This window comes from Pimephales promelas, chromosome 13 (assembly GCF_988280905.1).
Source record: "Pimephales promelas chromosome 13, fPimPro1.hap1.1, whole genome shotgun sequence".
NCBI classification, from domain to species: domain Eukaryota; kingdom Metazoa; phylum Chordata; class Actinopteri; order Cypriniformes; family Leuciscidae; genus Pimephales; species Pimephales promelas.
Window position 1 is genome coordinate 10,850,366 of NC_142781.1, and position 12,844 is coordinate 10,863,209.

The window sequence follows — 12,844 nt, forward strand, 5'->3', positions numbered from 1 at the left end:
CAGACTGTATATAAACAATAGATTTTTTTTTATTTAATGTAAATAAAATGACCATAAATAAATAAACCATTAAAATGACATTTTTTATTGAACAGGAATTTAATTATATCAGGAAAGAATCAATCCCTGCATGTATTCTGCCACCAAGTGTGTTTGTTTATTTGTTTTTTCTTTTTTTTAATTTATTGCTTGAAATAACAGCCTGAAAAAAAGAATTTTGTTGTTGCTGCTATTTATTTAATTGTTTTATTTATTGACCATTCAGATATGTTAAAAAAAAGGCTTTTATGATTTAATTTATTGATCTCCAAAAATTTTATATATCTATCTTTAAAATGCATCTATATATATATATATATATATATATATATATATATATATATATATTAGGGCTGTGCAAAAATTAATTGCGATTAATCGCATCCAAAATAAAAGTCTGTCTTTACATAATATTTTTGTGTGTGCTGTATATAATTATTTTTGTATATATAAATACACACACATGCATGTATATATTTAAGAAAATGTGTTATTCATATATAAAATATATAGATGATGTATTTATATATATACAGAATTTAAGCGCAAATAATTCTTAAAAATATACATGCATGCATAGGTATTTATATATACAAAATAATTATATACAGCACACACAAATATATTATGTAAACACAGACTTTTATTTTGGATGCGATTAATCGCAATTAATTTTGTAATTAAAATATGTAATTTAAATATATATATATATATATATATATGAATTACTGAAATATAAATAAGTTTATAGTAAAAACAATGATATGGTCAATAGCAAGATTTATTTAGAGCCAGATGCATATATTAAAAATGCATTTAAATATCAGTTCAGACTTTCTTATTTAATTAATTTAATTTAATATTTAAAATATTTGATGATCATTTTTATTGTGGTGAGTATAATACACCATGATACAAAGCAGTTAAATGATCATTTAACTAAAAAATACATGCTATATCATACTTGATACACACATTTTCAAAACAATTTACCATAATTTAAATTGCTTAAATCTTTTAAATGTTCATTTCAAATTTAGCGAACAATGTTCATTTCAAAATTAAGGCAGACATTTTGGAAATATATATATATAGGTGAGCATTGATCATGGTAATGCTAAGTTGACATATGTCGCTTTTTATGGTTCAGATTTGATTTGTGTTCTTTTTGATGTATGCACCACCAAATTTGACTCTATTCATGGAAAGAAGAATAAAGACATACAGTAGGAAAATGAATGTCACTGTTTCTGATCCCAAGAGCTCATAAACACAATGAGGCTCAGCTTTTATTCTTTCTCTTCTCTCTTACTCTCAGCATTTGAATTGTAGAATCAATTTCAGTGTCGTGATCGCGAATGAACAATGTCTCCATCTGTGTAAACAAAGCACATGTAAAGTAGCAGATGAATATGACAGCTGATTTAACCTTAGTGTGATCAGTGAGAGGGGGTGTGTGTGTGAAGTGTGGCTGGATTCATCATGAAGTGGTCACACTGTGTGACGGGCAGTCAGCTGTGTAAATGGAGCTTATTTGATGCTTGGTTTCACTCACAGAGGAGGAGTATGCAGATTCTCATCTGGACCGGCATGACTCCTGGCCAAAGCAGCCAACCAAGACACCTCGTACCACACACACACACACATACAGACACATAAACACACCCATTATGAGGAGAGATTTGCAGTCAGATCACAAGCTCACAACAAAGAGGGAATGATGTGAAATTGGAGAGTCAGTTGTACAAAAAGTCTTTGATGTGAGAGAATAGAAGGCGGTGTTGCACTTGCTGTGTGGAGTCGGTACATGACAAAAACCAAACGTACAAGTTCTGCTGTGCATGTGCTTTAATTGGATTTGATTCGGCCACACATAACTAGACTAGCTTAACAAAGCCCTTATTTTGTCAAGTCAAAATGGAGAATTCAAATAAATAAAGCAGCTTGTTGTGCCTATACATAAAAAAGAGAGTAATGCTTGAATGGCAAATGGTTTTCACGTTTATCCAACACAGTAGCCTCGTCAACATTTGCTGTGTCAAAAAAAGTAAATGTTGCGTTAAACATCACAAAATCAAAATGTATACACACCTGCAAAATATGTATATTTAATATTCATGTTAAATTATAAGCAAGAGAGGAAATGTAGCAAAGAATGAGGTATTAGGCTATATAACCCATCTGTGTCACGTGACAGTAACTGGATTTCAGGCACATTGACTGCAGTGACGAAACCTACTACAGTGAGGTCCATAGATATAAGACTTTAAAAAAAAGATTATTTCACTCAAATTGTTATGCTGATAATAAAATTCGTAATGAAAAATATATTATGATGCAAATAGCAGCAATAATGCAAAATAGCAGCATTTTCTCTCAGATTTGTTGAACTGTCCCAGTGACTCTATCAGGCCTATAAGCAAGACGTGGTCCATTGGTCCACCAGAGGTCGCGTTATCCGAAACATTTCCGCCATTGACAGATTTTTTTTTATATTTTAGCAGTGACTGAAAAATATGAAAGGCGTCCCTCATTTTGACAGATGTAGCCTATTGTAACTACGTAGTAACTGTAATTCTCACCTCTGTACACTTGGTGGCGAGTGCGCTCTTGCTGACTATTAAGTTAATGGTCAACGAATGACTTTTCTGAGTTACGTACAAGCTGTTTTATTGAAGTCTTCCTGTGGTTGAAACCATAGATATCCATAATAAAGGCTAGAAGTCTTACGGCGGAGTCTCTATCGTCATCACCGGCGGCCATCTTGTCACAGGCAAGCTGTGTGGTTCCTGATGTGAGATGAGTGATCAGCACGAACACAAATACTCTTATCTCGTTGAAATCTTGACCTATTTACAAACGGTTTGGTTTCTTACAAACTTTATTAACGTGGTGGCTATGATTATTTATTTATACACTTATTATTCATAAGTATGCAGTTTCATAACTACATCTCTGACGTTTATAACAAACCAAAACGTTTGAAAATCGGAAGAACATTGAGCAAGTTATGGTTATTTAAAAAGTACAATGCACCATTAAACACAATGTTACGAGTGAGCGACCTGCCTGTGACAAGATGGCCGCCAGGTGCAGACGTCGACCTCCATTGGCCAGCAGTGCGGACGAGACATCTAGCCTTTATTATGTATATCTATGGTTGAAACACTGAGCGATTACATGAGAGATATAATATGGATTTCGGTAATTTGTCTTACAAAATATATATTTTTTATATTCGTTCATGTTTATTTATTTCTGTAACTTAGTAAAGAGAAAAGAATTGATCACGTTCACACGCGCTCCGCTTCGCTTGAACTTAATCTCGTGCCACATTAAAGAGCGCCAAAACGGTATTGTTTTGACTTTTTTGATAAAATGGACATAATTTGAAAGCTGAGACTTTGTTTCATATCAAAAGTAACAAAGCACAACGATTATTGCGATTTATTAGAGAAACATTCATGATGAAATCTGAAAAGCGAAGCACGGCCTGTGTTCAACTTTCGTAAATAAATAAATGCATAATCTTGCCTATATGCTTGTCCTGTAAGTTTGTGAATAAAAATGAAAATGGGAACAAAACCAAGCCTATTAAATGACTTATTATTATTAAAATGTAAAAATTAAAGTGACAGGTAATAATAGATTACGGCAATATGTTTACGACCAAACGCGACCTCTGATTGGCACATAATGACATTAGTTTTTCTGCTCAAATTCATCGTAACGTGATATAGAAATGAAAAGCAGTGGCGTCTCTCTGGAGACAATAGGAGCCCTTGACCATTATTATGACAGAAACAACAGAAACAATGACACTTAGCATTAGCTTTAGTCAAATATTGTACATTATATTGCACATTTCTGTCTTCCACTGACTCTTCGATACATTCAATGGCTTGACTGTAAGTGAAAACAGCATAGCAATCAGAAAACACTGTTTGACTGAATTGAGCGTAGACCAAAGGTGTAATTGTTGCCCAGCGGGGGAGTCTGAAGCCACCGCCGAGATTTCCGTCACCTTGGTTTTACTTTTCGATAAAAGTGTGAACAGCGTGTTACTGCGTCCTGTTTGCCCTAGAACAGGACCGACTGCACTTCCTGCAGGCACGACACACTGGCGCACAGCATCATGATGATTGGGTGCAAGCCCCCATTACCCTTCTAGGGAGGGAAGGAAAGCTTATGTGTGTGTGTTGGTGAATCTGTGTCTGCTCGCAATAAATGAGCAGCGTTCACCCATCCGTAGCGAACCTAATGGAAAAGCAAAGAGCATCATTACCTCAACTGATCTCTGCTGCTGTGCCTCCCCCCCTCCATTCTTTGAAAAATATGGACTGGACATGTCAAAATCCCTTTTCTGAAGGACACGCACCATTTAATGGACAGCTGATGTTGTGAAGCATCCTCAGGTGCAAGCTTGATTATCCGTTTGCAGCATTATTAACAGCATTATCTACAAACAGCATGCACATATACTGCCTAATGAATCATCTACAAGCAAACTTGCTCATCAAAAACTGCTCTCGAGAGTTTGCGTTTTACTTCGACAAGGTCATGAAATGATAGGGCAACAACAACTGTATGTTTTCCAACCTTTAGTAAGCAAATGCACCTTCAGAACTGTCCTTGCATTAGTATCTTCATGAATTCCTCTTATGTTGAAATTTCATGATGCGTCATTATTTGGCCACCCCTATCTTTTACTAGTCCTTGCAGGTAAAACCATGTACCCGAGGTTTCACAATCCTCAGTTTGTCTGTTCCGGGGTCTTTGGAAATGCCTCCAGTGTTTCGCTTGCTGTAAGCGAAAGCACAGATGAGAAGGGTTGATAGTCAAAAGTCATTATTCCTCCTGCTGCTCCACTGCTTTTCCCCTCCTCTTTTTGCCGCTCACAAAGAAAGGCAGTCTGAGAATCAAGATCGCCCTAAATACTCGTGCTCCAGTTGTTTACACGTAGTCGTGCAGACTATAGACGGCCTTGGGATCTTGAATTCGGGTTCGAGATGGAGACTGGTACTGCTTGTCCTTCTCCGGGATCAATCTGTCCGGCACCTGACGGTCGTCCGCTTGTAGCTTTTCCTGGTGTCGATGCGACTGCTCTCGTTCCGGCGGTTCAGTCTGACTCTGCTGTTCGCAGTGCTGCTGTGTCTGTTGGTCACGGCTCGGCTGCTCCTGGCGCAGCTTCTTCTGTTTTGGCTTGTCTGGGTGGGACGAGCCCGAATCCAATGTACCGCCTCTCCTTCCAGGACACGACAAGCAGAAGATCACCCCTGCGGCTAAAAGGAATCCTGCCGAGACGAACGCCACGTACACCGCCGCCCCCGGCTCGTACTTGCTGCTCTTGGGCACTTTGGAGTCCATGAACGTAGTGATGACCTCATTGGTGAACCAGGATGCGGGCACCAGACACAGGACCCCTGCCACGATGAAACAAGCCCCTGCGGAAATAGCCGTGTGTCCCTTAGAGCGATAACTGCCACCCCATCGAGTGCATTTCAGCCCTAGGGCGGCCAAGCAGAGTCCCATCGTCGCCATCATGCAGGAGAGCACCATAGTGGTGCGTGCGGTCTGAAGATAAGCCGGCAACGCCAGGACCGAGTACTTAAGCGAGCAGCTGAAGACTCCGGTGCTGTACCAGGTGCAGTCCATCCACAGTCCCTGCATCTGCGAGATGGCAGTCATGATATTGTTGCCCACATCCGCACTCACCTTCCAGTTGGGTAGCAGTGTGGCCACCGTGGCACTCAGGACCCCCAGTAACGCCAGAATGAAGGCAAACATCTGCATAGTGGAGGACGGCATCATCGGTCCCGGACTTTGGGTTCCCGTCCCTCTCACCTTGCGGTGGCCCTCGCTTCCCTATCAGCCCGGCGCAGGACCTGACAGCAGATAATTCCTCCGCGCCGGCTCTGCTGGGCTGCGATAAAAACGGAATGAGAATTGAACTGAGCGAACAAGCGTGACGGTCTGACAGATGAGGCACGGGGTCTGATGAGTGGAAGGGAAAGCCGCAATTCTTTGTCCCACCCTATCCTTATTTGGGACATTTATGTTTTAAGTGAACCAGTGAGCGTTTTGGGGGGAAGTGACTGTAGTGTTGAAAGGCTAATTGTTTTTTGACTTCGCTGCTGCAGAAACAGCCTTTGGCAAGGGTTATGCACATAAAAATGGCACATGACTGCTGTAAGGTAGAAATGGAGCCAATTATCTGGGCAGGGATGGCTTTTTTGTTGGAGTTAATTGATTTCTGTCCCTTATCTGTGCAAACCATTTGACAGCTTGGAAATTAGAAAGGGAATGAAAATTACCCTTATCTTTTGTTGTCCTTGAATCTCATGAATTGATCAAGACAAGTGCATTGTGAGAGTGCGTTCTGTTTCATTTATCTGGGAACAAACAAAAACCCTTACTTACCCTTTCACGGGTGCGCGATGTATGCTTCAAGCTGTGCTGAAGAGATTTCTTCAAGCTGCTGAAGAAAAGAGAAGGCAAAAAGAATTACTGAAAGAAAAAACTACTGTAAAACTGCCTCTTTCTTTTCAAATAGCGTCTCCTTGGCAACCCAGCATATATGTCTAAAAGCTTTTCAGTGTCCTGTGAAAGAACCCCCCCATACGTTCCTGATTGTGAGTGACTGGATGTTTCAGCGTGTGATCAGTAATCACTGTAGGCTGGACAACCCACTTGAAGGTCAGTCAGAAAACACAGGGTAAAGGGGATATGCAAGAAGAGGCGATGGAAATGATGATACTTGATTTTTCTGCAGAAAATCCATTTCGATTACATGTGGCAGGCAATTATCTATGGCTGCACTATCACACAGGTCAGTAGAAATAGGCTGCTGATTGTGGAAATTGGGGAAAATAAATGTGTTCTCTGTCACTCGAGAGCTGCTAAATGGACAAAGACATTTCTTCAAAGAACCTACAATAAAAAATAATTTGTATATATATATATATATATATATATATATTGTTTGTTTGTTTTATGTTTTTTAATATCATGATCACACAACACTGTAAAAAATATTGTTGGTTTAACTTAAAAAATTAAGTAACCTGGCTGCCTGGATTGAGGTGGAATTGAAATGGAAAAATTGAGTTAATACAATGATTTAATCGTCAGAAACTCAAATGATTTAAGTTGAAATGACAAAAGAAAAAATTTTGTGATTACAAATCATGAAAATATATATATATATATATATATATATATATATTTTACAGTGAAACAGCAGTTTTATCGCTGGAGGTCATTTCTGAATTTTTATTTACTATAATGCATTCTTACTGCTGGATTCTCTATAGTGTTATTGGTGGGCTGCACAACTGGCCATGGCTTTTGACGATGTATTGCCTGATATAGAGATAGAGATAGAGAGAGAGAAAGAGAGAGAGAGAGGGGGGGCACTATCTGCTCTTCTGTTCCAAATATATTAATATAAGAGAAACCTTTCTGCCCAGATTTAAAACCTCGATTCCATCATTCATCAGAAAAAAATGTCCTTCTTACTCGGAGAAAAAAGATAGTACAGCTGCACTGGCGGCTAAATATGTGTTAGCTATTCACAACGCCAGAGACCGCTAGTTCTCTAAAGACCCACTGTGGTTATTCATTTATCAAGATTGGTTGTGTTTATGTATCTGTTTGTTTCTATGCCACAAGACATGATCTATACATATATGTTTTGTTTGTTTGTTTTATTTGTATATAATAACTCTAAATAAATATTTTCATGATTTGTAATCGCAACATTTTTTCTTTTGTCAAATCAACTAAAATAATTTATGTAGTTCAGATAACAAAATATTTTGAGTTTCTGGTGATTAAATCAATCTGTTTTATTGTATTAACTCATTTTTTCAATTTCAATGACCTTAAAATTCTAAGGCAACCAGGTTACTTAATTTTTTAAGTGAAACCAACAATATTTGATGTTTTGGCAACATTGTGTTACACAGTCATGCTAGTATAGCAAATTTAAAATTGAAATTAAATTGAAATTGAGAAAGAGAGAGATTTAGATTTGGACAATGAATCCGTTTTATTGCTGATAACAATGATGACATAATGCAGAGGAAAGTGTTTGTATGTAAATTGCAGCAACTATCATATTTTGAACAAGATGAATGATTATTAATGAATGAACAGCTATAATTTTTGGCACTGTTTTTTACTTTTTCTCTATGATGTTGCTGAATGTGGACAGATACAAATCATGTAAATGAGTCTTGACTGCACTACAGTATCTCATATAAATCATATGGTTGTACTGTATGGCCTTGACTGTAATAACCCTCAAAACAATACATTTAATGTGTTCAGTCTACCAAGTGTGTATGTGTGTGTGTGTGTGTGTGTGTGTGTGTGTGTGTGTGTGTGTGTGTGTCAGTGTACAGTTTGTCTGATTCCTCATATCTGAGAGACGTATAATGTACACAGGACACAGTAGTTTGACTTTCTAAGCAAATTAAATATTCTCATATTATTCAGTGGTGGACAGTAATAAAATACCATTTCTGTACTTAAAGTGATGGTTCACCCAGAAATGTAAATTCTGTCATATTTTACTTGTCCTCAAGTTGTTCCTGTATGAGTTTCTTCTGTTAAACACAAAATGAGATATTTTGAAGAATGGTGGTGACCAAAAAATTGCTGGTCCCCATTGACTTCCATAGTATTTTGTCCCTTTAACTGTTTGTTTACCCATATTTTTCATAATGTCTTCTTTAGTGTTCAACAGAAAAGAGCAATCTATACAGGTTTTTTCACTGCAGTGTTAAGGAGAAAATATGCATTTACACATGCATTGTTTTAAAGTATATTAAAAACATTAAAAACTTGATTTTCATTTTTGAATTGTTTTTAAGTTATATTATCTTGTCACTTTATGTATTTTATTGTCTAATTTTGTTTGATTTTACTGCAGTGGCTGTTTTAAACATGTTTTAGAAATAAAATTGCCTTGCTATGGTTAGTTTAGAAATGTTTGGTCAGGAGAGGCTCGAGTCCCAGGACTGATCTTGTGTATTGCGGCATGTTTAGCCTCTGGATGTTTGTAGGGCGTGGGAAAATATAATGGAAATTCTCTTTTCTCGAGGGATGTTTTTTCTCTCACCACAGCTCACTTGGTCATCATAGAAACTATGATTTGACACAAGTTTCAACTAAACGTGTAACAGGAAAGAAACTAAATCAAAAGGTTCATGGAAAAAGATGGAGTATAAACTTATAAAACTTTTTTTATTATTATTATTCAGATGTTGCTAAACACTAAAATAAGTAAAATGGCTTTGGGGAGGAGAGATTACATGGTTTAAATCAAATTGCAAGAATGATCTCAGTAAGATTTATGTCAGAAGTTTATCTAGCATGCATAACATTTTTAGTTTTATCCAGGTGGCGACGCATTGTGAAATATTCCTTGCATAATCCACCAAAACAAATACTGTATATGACAATATTTACACACTTTTTTGTAAAAAGATTTTTTTATATAATTTTTATAAAGTCTCTTCAGCAAAGCTGCATTTATTTGATTAAATATACAAAAAAGTAGTAATATGGAGAGAATTATTACAAGAAGAATTATTACAATTTAAGAATTATTACAATTTAAATTATTACAATTTAAAATTGTTTTCAGAACTGTTTTCTATTTGAATATATAATATTAACATTTCTATTAACATTAATATTAACATTTCAGAATTATTATTTTTTAAATGCAGCCTTTGAACGGCAGTGTATGATGACCTACAGTTCACATCAATACACAAAGGGGAAAAAAACCCTGCTTAATCTATTTTATCTATATATCTATATATATATATATATATATATATATATATATATATATATATATTAGTGTGTAAATATTTTATTTTCATAAAAATAATGTGAAATGCAGTTTGTCTGTTAAAATAATGTAAAATACCATTTATTGGAGCTTTTCAGACATCTTGAAATCTAAGGTGAACAGGGTCAGTAATGAAAACGGATGATCACAGATCAGTGGCACAGACAGAGACTGTAGATCTGTCGGCTAACAATGAGATCTGGCTGTTCCAGCACAGCCCTGCACCATCACTGAAACCCCTCTCTCTCTCCGGCACCTACCGGCACAGCACAAGCTGCATTGTTTTTGCATCTGACAAACACTAAATCATTGTAGTGATTAAAAGTGATTTTTCTTTGTCAATTTACTTGATTTCTATGTTTTCTGCAGAGATTGTGAGTGCTGCTTGAGAGAGAACTGCCTCCACGGTGCAAGGTGTTGATCTGAGTGGGTTTTTAACACATTGTTTATGGTTGCTAAGGTGTTTTTTTTTTTAACGTGTTGCTATGTGCTAAAGTGTTTTGAGTGGTTTTCTAACACAATGCAAGGTGCCACTGTGCAGCCACTGCCGTGTTCACAGTGCTTTTTTAGTGCGTAGATGTGTTGTAGAAATCCTTCTTCTGAGTGGTTTGTCGCACACAGCGGTGTGGTTGCGTTTACACCGTTTTTTAACTAAAAGTGGAAAACTTTGTATGCATTTTGGCCATGCGTTTACTCGACCACTGTGTTTTGAAGGCCTGAAACAGTTTTCAAAGTGCACGTTTTTTAAAACAATACTGTATAAAAATGTGTTCAGTCTGTAGCATTTCTTTACAACGTGACATCGCCAACTACTGGCCTGGCATGATACAGCGTTTTTAGTCGTTTTCACGGTCCGGATCCGTGTGAACGAGGATGGTTTTGACAGTGATGTCAGCTGTACACTAAAACGCAAAGGAAAAATGTTTTCAGGTTTAGTGCATCGTTGTTGTGTAAACGTTACCCTGAGTCATTTTTTTTGCATGTTGTGGTGCAGTTACGAAGTGTTTTGAGTATTTTTGTGTGTCGCAATGCTTTTGTTTTTATTTTTATTTTCATTTTTTTTATTTGTTTCAAGGATAGCCCCATCTCATTTTCGAGGGGGTCCCGATCTATTTACCTATTTTAACGTCATTGTGGTTGCTAAGGGGGTTTGCGTAATTTGTTTTCTCGATTCTACAAGGTTGTATATTAGCATTGCTAGGTTGCTTACTAGCTCAACTCAACAAACTTTAACTAAAGGCACGGTCAAAGTAGCTTTGCAGGCAAATAAGTGCATTGTCCTTTATTAATGGTGTAATGATTCATGAAGTGCATACTCATTTCCAAACTAAGCAGCTTTACACTACCTGCCAAAAGCTATTGGGTCTCTTATGCTCACCAAGGCTGCATTTATTTGATTGAAAATGCAGTAAAAACAGTAATAATGTGAAATATTATTATAGTAATAAATGTTGTTTTTTTATGTTGTTGTTTAAAATGTAATTTATTCCTGTGATGCAAACAAAGCTGAACTTTCAGCATCATTACTCCAGTGTCACATAATCCTTCAGAAATATATTACATTATTACATGATTTACTGCGCAATAAACATTTATTATTTATATCAATGTTAAAAACATTTTTTTTTGGGGTACACTACCATTCAAAAGTCTAATTAATTAGATTTATATATAAAATAATAAACTTTTATTCAGGAAGGATGAATAAAATTGATCAAAAGTGGGAGTAAAAACATACAAGAGTAAAGTGCTGTTCTTTTGAATTTTCTATTTATAAAAGAATCCTGTTAATAATGCAAAACTGTTTCCACAAAAAATCTGTTTTCAACATTGATAATAATATGCATATTAGAAAGATTTCTGAAGGTTCATGTGACACTGAAGACTGGAGTACTGATGATGAAAACACAGCTTTGACATCACAGGAATAAATCACATTTTTAAATTATATCAACTTAGAAAAAATTACTGTTACTCTTTTTACTGTATTATTGATCAAATAAATGCAGTCTCAGTGCGAATGAAGAGACTTCTTTCAAAAACATGAAGAAATCTACCAAACTTTTGACTGGCAGTGTATAGTGATCAATAATTTGCATTTTCAAAGTTTAACAAACATGACTGGATCATGTCTCAGGCCCCTCCTTCAATTTATGTTTTTTGCATGTGTGTTTATATATATACTGTATATGTTTCATCAACTAGACAAAAATTCAAAAAGTCTGATAGTATTCAGCTAATAAACTGTAAATAATCTCCCATGGTGTCTAGTAGCTATATACTCTCTGTATATGTTTATAGTAAAGAAAGAAAAGAAATATCTCACTAACCTGTATGTCTTGACAGCTACCACCAGAATATGCCAACACGCATATTGATCAGCACACGTGTGTGACGTCCAGGTAGTGGGAGAGCGGGACGCCCTAAACGTGACACAGGGTGGGCGTCAGGCTGAGCGCGGCACACTCCCCATGAGCGCCATGCTGACGGTCATCGTGTCCAATCCCATAGTTCCCACTAATACTTTTACTGTACCAGAGCCAGACTCTGCCCTGAGACTTTCCCTCCGATATCTCCAGTTCTGGATGCAACTTGTGCCATGTCTACAAGTCTAGAAGGCCCAAGAACTGTAAGTGAGATCCAAACCAGCTGATGCAGAGAATGACAAGGCTAAAAAGCAAACCGGAGAAAGCCAACGACAGGCTCTCTGAATGGTTTTGAGAGAGGAAATGAGGCAGAGTCTGCTTTGGTTACTTCAGCAATCTGTCAGTTCGTTTCAGAGCAGACAGAGGGCAGGGGAAGTCCAGCCTTGGGATCCGAGACACTGCTCTCTCCACTTCCCACGCTCTCCCGCCAGTGCGCTCGCGCTCATAAAGATCCGTGTTTGCTCCCGTCCTCCGGCCGCTTGTGTTGATAAGGATGGAGTCTCATTCACAGTTG

At 36.9% G+C, this 12,844-nt stretch overlaps 1 protein-coding gene across 4 annotated transcripts; it reads right to left on the bottom strand.

Annotated features, from left to right (window-relative positions):
• Positions 1 to 1,869: 1,869 nt before the first annotated feature.
• On the bottom strand, positions 1,870 to 12,844 carry cldn20 (claudin 20). 4 transcript variants are annotated; one of them, XR_005625699.2, is made up of 4 exons: positions 12,235 to 12,844; positions 6,460 to 6,517; positions 4,418 to 5,962; positions 1,870 to 4,296 (listed from the first exon to the last, which is right to left on the bottom strand). XR_005625699.2 is itself a non-coding variant. In XM_039691863.2 (3 exons), the coding sequence occupies exon 3, from the start codon at positions 5,848 to 5,850 to the stop codon at positions 4,993 to 4,995; it is 858 nt and encodes a 285-aa protein (XP_039547797.1). In that variant the 5' UTR covers positions 5,851 to 5,962; positions 6,460 to 6,514; positions 12,235 to 12,844; the 3' UTR covers positions 1,870 to 4,992. The 4 variants fall into 4 exon arrangements, 3 of the variants coding, with proteins under 3 accessions (XP_039547797.1, XP_039547795.1, XP_088974591.1); XM_039691863.2 differs by having other exon boundaries at positions 1,870 to 5,962; positions 6,460 to 6,514; XM_039691861.2 differs by having other exon boundaries at positions 1,870 to 5,962.

Excerpts from the sequence above, each read along its gene's own strand:
- cldn20 (XM_039691863.2), bottom strand. The coding sequence starts at position 5,850 with ATGATGCCGTCCTCCACTATGCAGATGTTTGCCTTCATTCTGGCGTTA.